This window comes from Rosa chinensis, chromosome 1, assembly GCF_002994745.2.
Source record: "Rosa chinensis cultivar Old Blush chromosome 1, RchiOBHm-V2, whole genome shotgun sequence".
Taxonomy (NCBI): Eukaryota; Viridiplantae; Streptophyta; class Magnoliopsida; order Rosales; family Rosaceae; genus Rosa; species Rosa chinensis.
In genome coordinates this window covers 53,321,497-53,337,967 of record NC_037088.1, presented here as the reverse complement: position 1 = coordinate 53,337,967, position 16,471 = coordinate 53,321,497, and the positions used below count along the sequence as shown (strand labels likewise).

The window sequence follows — 16,471 nt, the reverse complement described above, 5'->3', positions numbered from 1 at the left end:
AGATGCAAGCTAAGTCCCTTGATTATCAGAAACCTAACCCATACCCACATGATAAGCCAAATTGTAAGAACCCAAGCAACCTTATTTGATTATCACAAGATTGCCATTTCTACATTTGCAACATGCTTTAGTTTACTAAATTTGTTAGCCTAGCATACTTCCATGAAATTATCAAGACCTTAGGTGACAAATCTAAGATGCATAAATGATGAACAATTAAACTAGCAAAGTAGAAATTCATGGCATGATCCATATTAAATTTAACTACATAGTTTGTACACAAATTCCACTAGGGCTAAACCCTAGCCCCAAATTTATTCTATTACACAAATCTAAGCCACAAACATGTGAAACATCTAAATTAATAAGAGGTACAGTAAAGAAATTGGATGTTACCCAGGGGTTTTGGTGTTTTTGGTATCAAACCAAAAGCACAAAAGATCAATCTAGCCTCATAGATGCAACACAAAGTGAGAAATGCTTCAAAGTATGGTGATTTCAGTTTCTACAAACCCAAATCACCATACAAATCCACAAAACTCTTAGAAACTATGAAGAACAAGGCTTGAATCTATGAAAACTAAAGTGTGATTGATCAAAATGTATAGAATCTCTGGTTTTGATTATCAACCAAAGATGCTATAGCTCTCTCTCTACCCAAAGGCTAAACAAAACTACCTAAAAGATGAAGAACTAAGGAAAATGGAGAGGAAATGGAGAGACAAAGAAGATGAAATGGATGAAGGAAAGTATGTAAATCGTCCAAAGTGAGAGGAGGGTCTATATATAAGCTAAAAGTGAATTTTTTTTTTTTTTGGAATTAATGACATCATTCATTAATAATAAACAAAAGGGGTGAACTCAATGGAAAGAGCCCAAAACAAGGCCCAATTACAAGTAAACCTAACAAGGAAAATTACTACTCAACCCAAATCCGCATAGATAGGGCAAAAGAGTGTAACCCTAAAAATTACGAAAAACATCATCTCCTACAATACAACAGCCGCCGCCCAAGCCATCCGTGCTGCCGCCGCCACCGCCACCGCCACCTCTTCCTGGAGCCAAAAGGTCGGGAAAAGTGCCATATCGAGGAGATAAAATCCGTATAACTGCTACCAATACAATCCCAAAATACGAATCCATTTGAAACCAATGTAATGAGATGACTAATTGGAGCCAAAGCCATACACTAACTTTCTCTTCTCCACCAGAGAGACTCGATCTGGGAAGGAACCAAAGTCATTGAAATGGGATAGAAGCCAATAGCAAAGAAAAAATCCAATGGTGAATGGGGCGTGAAACACCCATGCGTGATCATCCATACTCCTCTAGGTAAGTGTTTCTCACTTTTAAGAGGTAGCCATAAGAATCTTCAAGGAATAAGTCTTTGGTAGTTCGAGAGGAGTTGATGTGAGGTAATGGGTGAGGGGAATCATGGAGGTTTCTGGATTTGAAATTTTTTTGGGATGGTTGACAAAGAAAGAAGGAACAAAGTCCTCTAAATCTAAACATAAGTAAGGAAATCACCACAAAGAGGATGTAAGGTCACCATAGAGGGTGTGAGAGAATCAAGGGAGATGAAGTGAGAGCAAGACAGAGCAAGGAGAGTCCCTCCTCCCAACTCTAAGCCACCGATCGAGATCTGGAGGGATCACAATTTGGGGAAGAAAGAAGGGGGAGAGAGCAGTGGTTTCTAGATCTGTTTTTTCTATCTAAACTTAGAGAGAGAGGCTCTTGACTTGGGACTGCGCGCCTTGGGGCTTCTCCCCTCTTACCAAAAGTGATGAATGGAGGGTGGAGATCAAAGAAAATAAAGGGTTAGATGTCATGCCCCGTACCGAAACTTACCTATTTACCAGTCATTTTGACGGTAAATGTTTAAGAATTGTACTTTTATCTTTATTTCGATCATTTAAGAGGACTAAAAGTTGACTTTTTAATTAATTCAGTTTTCGAGGAAACTCCCTTGACAAAGTCGTAGAGCACGTTACTCCGAGTTTGTGGACACGTGGCATGCCTAATTCGAATTTGGTATGAAAGAGTTACGGTCTATGGAAGTTTAGTTATAGGCCGGAGCTTTTTGAGAATCAGCGAAGGGTAAAATCGACTTTTCACAAAGTCAACTATATATGAGGAAAAACCCTAGCCACTTGCTTATTTATTTATTTATTTATTTATTTTCCTCCTCCTTCTCTCTCTTTCTCCTCGGCCGCACGACCTTGTCACTTTCTCTCTCTTGTCGCTCTCTGCAACGCCGAAATTCATGGCGTCCGGCCACCTTTTGGCTACACCACCACCACCAATCGACTCTAGACCCAAGCCCGACCGAAACCCAAGAGAAATTATAGCCAAGTATCAACCCCAACCTTCACATCTGATTTCTAAAATTTTGAACCTCTGTTCATCATTTCCTCTTGAGTTCCGGCCATTTCTTCAGCTCGCTGCCGCCTCACACGAACTCAGAGCAAGCTGGTATCAACACTGCAAGCCCGTCACCCACCGATACCGGAATACCCCAGATGCACCCTCACCGGAGTCGTCGGCTCTGGGTTTATTCAATCTCCAAGTTCTAGTTTAAATTGCGCAAGACCACCTCCAAGGATGGAATTAGCTCGTTCTTGTCCACCAAAACCCCATGGTTTCAACCTTCGGTTCTGGCCAAAACCACCCTTTGCGCCTCATGCGCCGCCGCTGGCGCCTGGATCACCGCAGCTCCGCCGCCGGATTTCTACGCTGCTCAAGTAGGTAATTTCGTACCAATTCCTTGGTGAAGTCTCCAACTCGTTTTGGACCAGGGACCCTAACCTATTGTTGTTTAAATTGGCTTTTGAGGTTTGTGGAATTTTGAGAGTTGGGAGTTTCGGACAAGGAGAGGATGATTGGGTCAGTTTTGACAGAAACTGACCATGGTAAGGAGTTGCTTAGATTCTGTTTTGACTTCAAATATTATTAAGAGTTGGATTATTGAACTTGTCATACTTCACAGGACATTGGGTGACCGATGGTGGAGGAATGCTGTTTTGGCGAATCGAGTCTTGATTTGGAAAAGAAGAATGGTAAAAATCTCGGGGTTGGATATGTTTTCTTTGTGTTAGTGTACTAGTGAAGATATAATTTTGGGAATTATTGAATTGGAATTAGTTGTGTTGCTTGAATTATATTGGAACTTTGGCATGGTAGTGGAAAGGGGATTGTTAATGGTTAAAAGAAGGGAAAAGAGTAGTGATGGTGATATGGTGCCATGGTTAACCAACTGGTGGTTTGGTTTAATAATGGTGATATAGTCCTAAGGAAATCGCCCGCTATTTATCTTTTGGTTTCTGTTAAGGGAAATGTAATCAGATTTAATTAATAAGGAATTTGTATGGAATTTGCATTTGGAACGATTTAAAGGACTCGGTAATGAAAGTGGTATATTTTTATTAGTCAAACTTAAGTAAAATTTTCAATGAAGGTCAAAGGAGAAATTATAACTGGGTAGTTTTGTGCTACCATATTCCAGATTTACTGAGCGAGCGGAATTATCCAAAGATGGTAAAAGTAGATTAATTACTTAAAGAAGAAATGCTAAATAAAAGGTCGAGTTGGTTGACCCAAATTAGAATATGGGAAGTAGTGCGATCTTTGTTTTCTCGAAGATCTTATACTACGCTAGTCGAATTATTTGAGAATAGCTTTCATTAATTATCGACTTAAGATTAAATGAAGGACTTTTAAAGAATTTGAGCATTGGAATTATTAATCGATTTCTTATCGGTTTTAATGCTCATTAAAGGAACTAACTGGAGTACTCGGAGCTGTAAGATGATTAGATCCCAAAATACGAGGATTCCACTAGACGGCGGCTTAGCCAATTCACTGTGAGTGGACTTTTGATTTTATTTGATGCATGCAAATTAAATTCCGCAAGTTTTGGGTTTATTGATTTATCAACTTAATTATCGAGCATTTTATTTTGGTTTGGATTATTGATTGATTTATTGGTTTGAACTTTTGAATTAAGTTTCATTATGCTCAATTTGAGGATTTTGATTTATGCGGATTCAGAATTTATACTATTTATTTTATATTTATATTCAGCTAATTGAGCTTATTATGAGATTTACGAAATAAGAATTCGGGGAAGCAAAACCTTATACTTATTTATACCCTATTTATATTGGAACTTGAGATGATCTTGGCGTGCGGGGTCACGTCTTTATACACTTGGATTCTTATTTCGTGAGATATGTGGGGAAACTATACAGATTTATTGGCTTTCGACGATCTTCTTCCTCACCATACGCGGGTCATGTGATTAGGTCTCCTCCTCACCGACTTTGTGTTGGTGAGTGGCAGTTGAGGTAGCTTATTCTCCTCCTCACCTACTTTGTGTTGGTGAGTGGCAGTAGAGGTGACGTATTCTCCTCCTCACGTGGGTGATAGTCGAGGTCATATTCTCCTCCTCGCACAATCTATGTGTGAGTGGTAGTTGAGGTTATTAGTTCTCCTCCTCGCACAATCTATGTGTGAGTGGCAGTCGAGGGTAGGTAGAGTCTGAGGGGCTCCATTCCCGTATGGTGAACTCTCTTCCCCGTATCCCTTTTTGTTGTTGTTTTTGACTAGCGGGGCTAGTCCGTTTTACGTTAACCAGTGGGGCTGGTCCTATTTCTCGAGCATCGGAATTTAAATTCTTCTTTGTGGTTATTTGTGACTAGCCCATTTCTTGTGAGGGGCTTCTCCTGATTTGTTTTCTAAATCGTTGCATGCATCGAGAGTTTTAAGGAAATAAATGTGGGAAAGTATAAAATCCATTTGGTTTAAAATTGTTTATTTTTGTCCACTCACGCTAACGTTTTCATATACTTTTCCCCTGGGCCCTTCGGTTTAAAATGCCCAATTTGCAGGCTAGATCAGTTGAGGTCGGGCGTACATGGAGTTAGGGCAAAGTTATCACCGCTTCCGCATTGTAGGATTTATCGATCCTTTATCCTCCTTACTCTTTATTCCATTACACCTTCTATTTTAGAATTGCTCTGATGACCGTGAAATTCATGTCTTAAGATGAGTTTGTGGATTGTGATTTTTTGGTTGATGTTGATTTGGGGAGCGGGGTGGCTCCAGGAGAATAAGGATGGATGAATTAGAAGTGTAAATGTTTTCCTACAGGTTTTGGGTAGCCTACTTTTAGGGGAAGTTCTGCCAAAATTTTTGGCCGAATTTATTCTAATGTGGGCCCCGCAGGGCCACTTCGGATTTTGGGGTAAAATCCGGGGCGGGTCCTTTCATTAGATGTGGTAGACAAATGTGTAAACACAAAATATGGATCTAGTCTTTAACTCCACATGAAAATGACTTAGAAAGCCCATAAATATTTTGGTAGAGGTGATAAAGTAAGGTAGGAGGGTAATTGAGCAAGGGAACAAAGCAATAAATAGGAGACAAATGCATAAGATGTAAGAGGGGGACCACTTGTCATCTTTCAAATTTTAAATTTCAAAATAACCTAGACCTAAAGTCTTCCCACTTAAAGTCTCTAACCCTAGTCAACAGCTCTTCCTTGTCCTCCACATATGTTCTTGGCCAGCCAATGTGGCTGGAAATGGTTGGAATCCTGCGTTGACCTCCTTTGATCCATTTTTTGTTCTTTTGGGCACTTTCGTCTCCTTTCTTTCTTCAATTGAATCTCCACCAAGACTTCGGAATTGGCATTCGACTTCTTTATACCAAATGTTCCTCTATGAGTGTAGATCATCTTGATAAAATTTCAGATCTTAGTTCACCGTGGTGTGGCCGAAAATGCTGCCGGAATACTTACTGGTCTTGTTTTAAAAATTTTGTCTTCTAGTGCAGAAACTTGCACTGATCTTTTAAAGTTCTTCCACTCATAACTAGCTCTTAAACTCTTCATACGAAATTATCCTTAGGATATCTATAATGTGTATGTAAAATTTCAGCTCATTTGAAGTTCATTTGATTAGGCTGCCACTCCTCCCTCCTTGCTTAGCTTTGATTCTCCTAGATGGAGAAGGAAAATGTGCTAAAGTTGACTTTTTAAGGAATTTCCAAGCTTCTCTGTCATTTCCTATAGGGCTGGGCACGGGCTGGGTCCAAATATAATTTTGTTGGGCTTGAAACCGACCTGTTTTTTATGGTTCAGGGCCAAAACCCGTTTTACACCCAACAAGGACCAGCATAGGACATGCCCGTTTCATTTCGGGCCGGGCTTGCGGGCCCAAAATTCATGTTTTTTGTTTATTTCCATATTGCAGCCCATTTTACAAATTTATGAAAATTAGTAAAAAAACGAACTAAAAAAATAAAAACAATGAGCTATGCTCATTCAATCCTCTATATTGAGTTGTTTCTCTTTGATACAACAAAGCTGAGAAATCCTCATTGAACTAATTGGAAAAATTTCTCTTTCTGGGTCAGGACCTCTCATTTATTTTTCCATAAAAAGAAAAATCTAATACAATTATACAAACAACATATCTTAATAATCAATAAACAATAATTCCAAATCTGAGCGTTTAATTAAAATCTAGAAATTCCCCAATATGTTTTGACAGTTTCATGCTCGTCATTTGTAGTTCTCCTCTCTCAACTTCAGCTTTTTTTTTTCTTTACAAAAGAGGATCAAATGATTTCACTTTTCTCTCAACTTAAGCTTCTCCATCATTTGGATCTGCAAAAATCAAATGATACAATATTTTGATAGATGCAAGATTCAGATCCAGTAAAATGAATTTACATCCAAATCATAAATTAAAAAGAGAAATCAAAACAAGGGAAAAAGATACAAACTAATTAATAAGAACATGGAGGAGAAGACAGCGGTTGTGAGGAAAATATTGATCTTGGTTATACTTGAAACATATACGGAATGGCTGAGAAAATTGATATTGGGAGGTCCTTCACTACTCAGACTTGTGCGACGGAGTGAAGAGAGGAAAGGGAGAAGAGAGAAGAGAGATTATGATCATTTAGGCAGAAACGGGATATGATGAGTGGTCAATATCGCATTATGCGAGATGGGTGTCCGCCCCTGCCTGGTTATGACAATTGGGCATCCTCATCTTAACCATCTGATCCCAAAAATAAAAAAATAAAAAAGAAGAAAAGAAAAGAGAGATTTAAAAGATTGTGCGGCAGAGTGGAGGTTAGAAATTATATAGTAGATAATAGACAGAGTGATATGGTGTGGTGAGGTGCACCAATGTTTTTACTTTTTCATCTTAAGGTTCAATCAAAATTAACTAATCCGGGCCTAACTGGCTTTTTGCTTTAGAAATGTCTGGGCCCGGGCTCGGACCATTTTTTCAATACTTAGGCCTGAACCTGGACTGTTCCACCAAAAAAAAAAGAAAAAGGCTCGGACTGTTCGGGCCTGTTCTTGACAGGCCGGTTCGGATTTATGGGCTTACGGGCTAAAATGCCCAGCCCTAATTTCCTAGCATGATAAAGAAAACACAATAAATATATATAAATACACACAAATGTTAAGCAAAAATGCAAGAGTAAAGGAATAGTTATTAGGTAATTATAGACCTAACAAAATACCTCACACTTACACTTTGCTTGTCCTCAAGCAAAAACATAAACTAAACTAGCACAAATAAACAAAAAGGCACACTTGCATCCTTGATGAGTTTAACCATTTTCCCTTAGAGAACCATGACTTATTAGAATGACTTTCAATTGAGCAGGTTTAGAAACCAAATTTTCCAAATGCAAAGCTAATAATGGGTGACCCTAGAAACTAAAAAATGGATATTTGTGTGTTTGTAGCCAAGAAAAAATGGGTGACCCTAGAAACATGTTCAAAGATAGCAAAAGAATTATTCAAAGTCAATATGAACTAGGGTCACCAAAAAAAGAAAATATAAAAAAAAATAGAAAAGTGTTGTGCAAAAAAAAAAAAAAAACTAGTGTAAGTGAAAAAGAAAGAAAAGAAAAATACAAAAACTGTGTGGGTTGTACAAAAGGGGAATAATAGTTTTTATTACTTTAGTATTCCTTTAATTTTCGGGTTTGTGGAAAAGAAAAGAAGGCTTTACAAAGCACCTAGAGTCAAAAGAAAAATAAACTCAATAAGAGAATTGCTTATTAGAAAGCTTAGAATTTAATTGTAACAAATTAAGACTGCCTATAAAAAGATTGGGTTGGATTAAGACTAATACTGATGGTGCATGGCAAAGTGTTTCAAGGAGAGAGGGTTTTGGTGGAGTTTTTAGAGATTTTCATGGTTCATTCCTTAGTGCTTTTGCTTCTAACCTTGATATTCCTAGCTTTGTTGATGCGGAGGTCATGGCAGTTATTCAAGCTATTGAGCTGGCTTGGATTAGGGAATGGAAGCATATTTGGCTTGAGGTGGATTCAACACTTGTGCTTAATTTTCTTCGAGATCCTCATCTTGTTCCATGACGTTTATGAGTGGCATGGGGTAATTGTTTGCATCGCATATCTCAGATGAACTTCCGATCTTCTCATATTTTCAGGGAAGGTAATCAAGTGGCAGATGTGCTCTTGCTAATATTGGTTTATCGTTGTCTGCATTGTTTTGGTGGGACGAGCCTCCTCATTTCATTCAGGACCAATGTCGACGAGATAAACTTGGTCTCCCTAACTTTCGTTTTCATTAATTTGTTATTTCTCTTTGTGTTAGTTATATTGTTTAAATTTACTGTCATTCACATTGTTCTCCAGGAGTTTGGCTGTTGTGCCACCCTATTAGATTGTACATTATCTTTATTTCAATAAATTTGGGGTGGGAGAGCACTTTGCTCTTCCCGACTCCTGTTTTAACCAAAAAAAAAAGAGGAAAACCCAAAGCATCTATACGCGAGTAAGGACAAACCTCAAGTTGAAATCAGTGAGGAAGAAACCAGCCCCAAATTAGCAAATCTATCAGTAACTGAGTTTCCTTCGCGAGGAACATGCGAGCAGGTGAAAGAGATGTGTCGAATATGAGTCAAACAATTGTACCAAGCAACCCGCAAATGGCCAAAGAGGAATAAAAGAAGAATAAGAGAGACATTCGAGTGCAGATGTAGAATTACCCTCTAACCAGAGGTGACGTCAAGCATAATAAAAATCGAATCCAACTCCAATAATAACAGCCATCATTTCTCTTGATCTTATTTCTTGATATTGAGATTATTGAAACATACAACATATGGTGGCTTTATATAAGCACCTTACGACCAAACACCAGAGAAAACATTACAACTTTGCCTATGGTAAATCTTATACCCACTTATGCATATGTGAATGTATTAAAGAGCTAGGCACTCAAAGAAATCTGCCTAGATATATACAGCTATATGTATAGCTCACAATACTAAATGGTAAAACAAGAAAAACATGTTAGTGTAAATGTTGTAGTGAGCGGGCAACATTGACCACAATCCATGCCTTCGTTTTATTGACTTCCAACAAGTTGAATCCCGGTTAGTAAGTTCTGGACATATTTTAGCTTCTGATGCTGATTTTGCACTTCTGCTGAAATGCTTACAATGTTGTTCAATTCAACAATAGTAGAAAATGCAAGCAGTTTTTAGTACATCAACATTATATGTTTAACTAGGCTGTTAAACATGACTTGGCCATTCTAAATATGATAAGCTCATAAAACTTTAGAACACTAGAACAAAATTATTGGACTTCTGACTTATTTTAAACCAGATACTTTCACTTCTGACTCGCATTGTTCACATATATTCAATTATTGGACTTACTTTGCTTTTTTGTGTTGGTTTATTATCAAAATCTGTCATTGTATTTCTAGGAATTGGAAGTTTCTATCTTTGTGAAGCAAGTTCAACTGGAACTGGACATTTTCCATCTCTAAACTCTAATGTATGAAAACAAATAAGAAACATTAATTAAAAGTGGTTTAATTGTTCTAAAAAAAATTCTGTATTGCTACAAATAGCAAGATTGTGAATACTGAATAATTAATAACACAACATAGTTTAAACATCTGATGTTACCAACATTTTCTAGTACTGATCATGTCATCACTTATCAACCAAGCAAGCATCAACCAGAGTCCGAAATACAAATAAGCTAGCAAAACTTGAAGTTCTGTGGGGACTCTTCCGCAATCATCATCAATGAAATGACTTATTGTAATGAGTGGAGTATTGTAGCCTATATATAAGTTTACCGCCTTAAGGTGAGCATTATGTACTCGGCATAAAGATCCCTGCACCGGAAAATACAAGTTGATCAGAAGAGTGTAATATGGTGTTCTAGCAATCAGTTAAGTTGCTGGTGAGTCAAGAGCTTGTTGTGCTGTAATATAGACTTGCATCGAGTACTGAATAGCTTCCGCGGCAGTTGAGCAAGGCAAAAACTCGTCCACTGCAACCTCTTTGTGTTCATTCTTCTTGTCTGTGCAATATGTTAAGCAAAACCATGCATTGTTCCTCATATTATAACTGAGCCCCAAAAAGTGTTCAACAACATAGAAGTAGTGAATTGAGTTTTAAAAGTAATATTGTAAGGGATACAGTCTTCAAAGAAGCGACGAATCTCAGTGAGGCGATGAGGAGGAAGCTCTCCGATATCACTGTAATGATTATAGGCTGGATCATCAGCACATACTGCAATGATCTTATCATCTTTCTCTCCCTGAATTACAAATCACAAATCCATAGTTACACAAGCCAAGGTTAAAAGATTCAAATACATACAGTAGTCATAGAAAGATCAAACTTCACTTCATATGCTCTAGGAAGAGTAGTACCTGGTCAATCATGGGCATTAGTCCAATGGCTTTGGCACGCAGAAATGCACCCGGAATAACAGGTTCCTGTTTAATCCACTTATCCAAATCAGTACTATACTTAGGACTTATGAGTCATGTAGATTTGGAATGTCAACTGTTGCTTTGGAAAATGTAGCATTTGAAACTACAAATGTTATACTTAAACTAAGAATTAACACCCAGCATGGTGATATGAAAATCGAAGGAATCACCTGCATGAGAACTAAGACATCCAGTGGATCATTGTCTTCACACAAGGTGCGAGGGATGAAACCATAGTTATGAGGATAGACCACTGACGAGTACAAAATCCGATCAACCTGAGAATTTATTCAAAGAATTGTAAGATTGCAGCCTTTGACTATGAGCTTTGATCTCAGAAAGCTGTGATTTTTGTTTGTCACCTTGATTAATCCTGTTTTCTTGTCAAGTTCATATTTGACTTTGCTTCCCTGTGATATCTCAACAACCTGAACCATTCCAACAAGTAAATCATCAGAAACTTATGCTAATAATGTGTTGGCCACATTTTATCAGTTTCATCTAGTGACAAGTTTTGGCTCAATATTGTGCTGGCTACAGGCTACTTGATGAAGTTGGTGTGAATAATACATACAACATTGAAAATTTGGGGAGCTGATGGTCCTGCACACAAGATTTTACAAAATGATTAGTTTCTTGTTGTTTACATGGACCATGGTAGAAATACAAAAGCTAAATTATGAGATCAAAGAATAGGCTAGGTACCAATTTCAAGATCATGCCAAGGATGTGCAGCAACTGATTTCCTTGACAAAGATGAAAGAATCCTCTCATTTAATTTCGGAGTTGGTTTTTTTTCATCAGTCATCTATATAAATGTAGGGAGGTATTAGTTAAAAGTGAAAAAGCAAATACCAGATGCATCATAGTAAAACATTCAAACAAGAAATAGAATACTTGAGGACTCCATCATTAGAAAAAAAAATGTGCAAGAAGGTGATGAAAAATAGTAATTCGATCATACAATCTGGTGCAACACTCCATTCTGCTAATCAGTTACATAGCTAGTGATGTTGAACATGCATTCTTCCTCTTATTTTAAAAACAACCCACATTACACCTCACAAATTAACGCAAGTCACAAATGTGGTTCAAAGTTCGGACAAACAAAGGTCGAAAACTTGTTAGACAACCACTAGACACCAAAAACTTGCAAACAAAACATAAAAGAGATGATTGCATCATACGCACCTTGATGGCTAGTGCTATTTGGGAGTAGAGACAGAAACTTGAAAGAGAGGACGAATAAGTGCCAAGGCTTGCACTATTTGGATCAAAATATTTATAGTATGTAAAAAAGGAAAGAGGTTGAGAGAAAAGAGGAAGTTGGTCAAAAATTCTGAGGCATTCCCATCTGTCTGCTTTGGAGAGAAGGTAGCTTCAGAACCCACCTGTTACGTTGAACCTTTGAGGTTGGTTATTTGTTTCATGTTGATAGGAATATATATGCATTCTTTTGGAAATGAATAACCTTTTTTAATCTTAAATAAGTAAAATTGATCGAGTCTTGCTATATGTACGTAAAAGAAATCTTTTGATTTCTGGAACCGGTTGTATGCTTTTTTCTTTTCATTTAGACAAATTTAAGTGATTCGAGCCAATTATATAGGAACTTAAAGTGCATAATGTAAAAACGGAACACATTTTCAGATCACATTAGCTGACCATCAATGAGGCATAGAGGATCAATGAAAGGTTTGAAGATTTGGTCTGTTTGAATTCACTTCAGCTATTATACATCGAAGGGAAGTAGCAAGATTCAAGAATGTGCATCCAACATCAACACACACAGAGAGCTGGTGCATGTATTACCAATTAGAACACATCAATGCTTAGGCATACATGCTGAATCAGGAGACATTGATATCATCTGAAGGAGGCTGGAGTTCGAAAACGTTTCCTCAAGTGCAGGCCCTCTCTTGCTACCCCCATCACTGCTCTCTCTTCTGATATGTACTAATTCCTTGGCTACATCATACATTCCTAGCTTTCCATCTCCACCAAACAACAAACACCTCATTGCAAGATCTGCAACTGTCTCTATTTGCTCGCGGTGATAGGAAGGTTGTTCATGATAGTAAAGAAGTGGATCCACAATCTCTTCTAGCTTCCCACCTCTTATCTTTTGCAGGGATATTTGCAAGTCCAAGCAGTTTGAGCCTGCAATCATCTCAAGAAGCACCACACCTAAAGCATAAACATCTGTTCTTTGAAAACGCGATCCTTCTTCATGCCTCGAAACCAGTAGTCCAAAACCACAGAGTTTACTACAAAAGTCATTATCAATAAAGATATAACCGGACTTGAGATCACAGTGGAAAATGGGAGGAGAAATTTCATACTGCAAAAAGGCAAGAACACTTGCTGTTTCAGCAGCAATGTTCAACCTCTTGTACCAGTCAAGAGCAACATGTTGTCCTCCTGTTTGGTGTAAATGATCCTCGAGGGTACCGTTTGCTGGATATTCATGCACCAGTAGTGGAGTGTAGGCCAAGTCAATACAGCATCCAAGAAATCGGGTTATACTCCGGTGTAGAATAGCAGACAAAGCCTCAATCTGTGATAGGACTTGAATCAAGTCTTTTTCATTCTCACAATCTATCTTGTGCACAGCAATGTGGGATCCATCCCCGAGAACCCCAGAAAATATTGTGCCATTATTTCCACTTACAAGCTTCTGATCCTCTTCAAATGCTTTGGTAGCTTCCTCTAGCTCATGGTAAGTGAATAGCCGAGTCCTGCTAGCTTTTCGGAATGATATGGTGCTGTGGAAGTGAACCTTCTGAGCTGGATCAAACGTTCCCGGTTTAACAGGCCTTTTGAGTAGATACAGAAGTGCAATCAATGAGGCTATGATGAAGAGGGGAGCAAGAACTCCTGCAATTCAAGATGTCACAATTCATTTATAGCAATTGAAGCTGATATGACTTTTCAGCTTCAATTAGTCTCTGCCAAAACTTCTTTTACTATGTGATCAGGTTGTCAAAACACAATGCATATGAAGATTTTTTAGACTTACCTACTATAATTAAAAGTTTCTTGCTACCATGCCTTTTTTTGAAGCAATCTGCCCCATATGCTTCCCTCCTCTCTTTGATGCAGGCTGTAAAAGGCATGTCAGTAAATTTGTAGGTCAAAGCGTACAACTTTTTATTGTATGTATGTGTGACTGTCCCCTTAGCACTGGATGAACATGCATAATACCTGTTTAACAATTCTGATGCGTATTACATTGTATCTCAACCGTTTCTTTATCACTGGATGCAACTATTTTCTGCTGTGGTGTATATACTTGAAATTCGAGACTAAAATCTAATTGAAAAGTGATTAAAGCATATCAAACTGCTTTAGGCATGGGCCAGGTATCAAATATTCCTGGTTCTACTCATTGCCATATCAATCATTTCTTATCATTGCACCATAATAATTCTGCAGAAAGAGGGAGTGAACCTAATTTCTAATAATTCCAAATCACATAAAGTTGCCTCCATCATGATGTTGGTAGTGACAGTCTTTGATAATAAGTTAAAATATATTTTCTGCAGTTCAATACTAGATGCTCAAATCAGAAATGGGCATTCAAGACCCACATAACAGAGTGAATATGCTTAAAATGATTTATGGATAAATACTTACACATGATGCATCCTTCTCCAGTTGCAAATCCATCACCAATGAACCCATCTTGACAAGCACACCTAACCCCTGCTTGAATTGATGTGGCATTGATAATGTAACCATTGGTAGCACAAACCCCCTTGGATGAGTTTCTTGGCACTGCCCATTCCAACTTTACCCCTCTCTTTCCCAAGTTGGAGCCTCTCTGAACAACCCAACTTGAGAAGCCCCTGCACCCAAATTTGGAAAACACTGAGAACTTGTCACCAAGATGCCACAGGCTGTAATCAGAAAGAGGGTAGCAGCAAGCAGGAGAGCCTTGGCTTTCATTGCCATCACAGCCAGGCAAGTCAATGGTTTCACATTCTGTTTTGCACAGAGAAGAGTCCTCACAATCATAGAGGCCTATGACATTGTCAGCAGAGAGGCCAAAGTGGTCATTTCCTAAGAAATCAAAGGAGTTCAAGTCATTGTACTGGCGGCAGTAGGAAGAGGAGCCTGGAAAATCCACTAGCAAACCATCAGAGAAGAATTCGAGGACGCGGTAGCTTTCGGAACCAATGTTAAGGAAAATGTTAGTTGAGTTGACGCAAGAGAGATGGAAAGCATCAGAGAGTGAAGAACAGGATTTGTTTAAGTGAAATGGGAAGGAGATTTGAAGGTCTCCACATTTTTCATGGCACAAATTTGGTCGTGGTAGCTGGTGTTGTTCCTGGAGAGAGTGAGAAATGGCTAAGAACTTAAAGAAGGTAAGGAGAAGAAAGGAAGCTAGAGATGATAGAGGTAACATTGTCAGTGAAAGTGCTGACTTGAGAGAATATTTGCAAGGAAACTTTAAGGTACTAAAAGAAGAAGAAAAGAGGAGTACTTCAGTTTGATATGGGACTGTATGTGTAAATATATGGCCTTTTCTGTATCAATGCTTGAGAGAGAGAGAGAGAGAGAGAGAGAGAGAGAGAGGTTGTAGTTTATAATACGACTCTGTACATACATTATACACGTACACATATAGTGAAGCTTAATTATGTTTTTGACATGTTAAAGAGAGCCCTATATCAATATCATTAAATTTGGTTGTCAATAATCTATGATTTGATCTATCACCAAGAAGTAAGTTAACAATGTATGACGCTCTCTCATTATAACTCATCATGCAACTGCAACTGGAGAAGCAATGGGGGCAGAACTTCAAGCCATATATTTTCACAAACTAAAGTCCCTTCATCTAAAAGTTTAAACGCTGAAACAATTAATCAACAATATGATGTATATCAAACAAAGTTCGTAACTATCCTTTTGAAGTACAAGTCTCCACACGTATCTAAGAATGGTCCAATAAATGATAGGCTTCGAGTCCGTACTTGGGTATAAGAAACTGTATATGTATAGTATATAGCTACCGGAATGTAATGAGATAGGTAAATTGCTATAGCTAGCAAGCTTAGGAGTTTGAGAAAGAGGAGACGATTTGTCTGGGGAATGGGCTACAGTCAGTACAATATCACCATATATTCATATGGAATGCTGTGCATTTTGTGAGCGTGGCCAATGTGGGAGGTTTTCGATTCAAGTTCAAAGGCTCTCTCATATATAAAACCTGATATATATTTTGCATGGCCTTCGAGATTTGGTATTTTAAAACATCAACGTAAACTATGTAGTTTGATAATTACGGAATGTCAGATCTGTAATATACTATATATTATGGAACTTATATATAATCTTTGCTACTAATCCTACTATAAACCAAGTATATATGAAACCCCTATGAATTGTGAATTGTAAATCTCTCTAGCCCCAATGCCAGGCATGCATGGTGGGTTTTCATGTAGAGCCGCGTTTGTTGTAACAAGGCTTTGACATGTGTTAGCTCACAGGATTTGAGTTTGCTTGCTTCACTGGCTGCCTAAATTATGAAATAGAATTTGGGAGAAATGAGAAACAATAAGTTTTGGGGTTAGCATTCTTCTTGGTAATTGTTGTGACCTCCTCTCTGTGTGTATTGGGAACTTGGAGATGCCAAAGTTCGGCCAGGGTTACGTGTCGATCAATCGATCA

The 16,471-nt window shown here is 38.1% G+C and overlaps 2 protein-coding genes, 1 long non-coding RNA gene and 1 other non-coding gene across 5 annotated transcripts; 1 reads left to right on the top strand and 3 right to left on the bottom strand.

Annotated features, from left to right (window-relative positions):
• Positions 1-6,299: 6,299 nt before the first annotated feature.
• On the bottom strand, positions 6,300-7,053 carry LOC121050922. The gene is made up of 2 exons (XR_005804394.1): positions 6,787-7,053; positions 6,300-6,667 (listed from the first exon to the last, which is right to left on the bottom strand). It is a non-coding gene; the product is annotated as an uncharacterized LOC121050922 (long non-coding RNA).
• On the top strand, positions 6,978-7,075 carry LOC112183184. Its single transcript, XR_002929775.1, has one exon. It is a non-coding gene; the product is annotated as a small nucleolar RNA Z279/snoR105/snoR108 (small nucleolar RNA).
• A 2,893-nt stretch (positions 7,076-9,968) lies between these two features.
• Positions 9,969-12,174, bottom strand: LOC112182184 (soluble inorganic pyrophosphatase 1-like). 2 transcript variants are annotated; one of them, XM_040514586.1, is made up of 9 exons: positions 11,987-12,174; positions 11,501-11,603; positions 11,370-11,398; positions 11,158-11,223; positions 10,966-11,073; positions 10,733-10,798; positions 10,497-10,617; positions 10,296-10,377; positions 9,969-10,189 (listed from the first exon to the last, which is right to left on the bottom strand). In XM_040514586.1, the coding sequence occupies exons 2-9, from the start codon at positions 11,601-11,603 to the stop codon at positions 10,147-10,149; spliced, it is 618 nt and encodes a 205-aa protein (XP_040370520.1). In that variant the 5' UTR covers positions 11,987-12,174; the 3' UTR covers positions 9,969-10,146. The 2 variants fall into 2 exon arrangements, with proteins under 2 accessions (XP_040370520.1, XP_024176402.1); XM_024320634.2 differs by having other exon boundaries at positions 9,969-10,377.
• Positions 12,175-12,334: 160 nt separating this feature from the next.
• Positions 12,335-15,240, bottom strand: LOC112182183 (probably inactive receptor-like protein kinase At2g46850). The gene is made up of 3 exons (XM_024320633.2): positions 14,432-15,240; positions 13,815-13,898; positions 12,335-13,672 (listed from the first exon to the last, which is right to left on the bottom strand). The coding sequence occupies exons 1-3, from the start codon at positions 15,201-15,203 to the stop codon at positions 12,621-12,623; spliced, it is 1,908 nt and encodes a 635-aa protein (XP_024176401.1). The 5' UTR covers positions 15,204-15,240; the 3' UTR covers positions 12,335-12,620.
• Between the last annotated feature and the right edge of the window lie 1,231 nt (positions 15,241-16,471).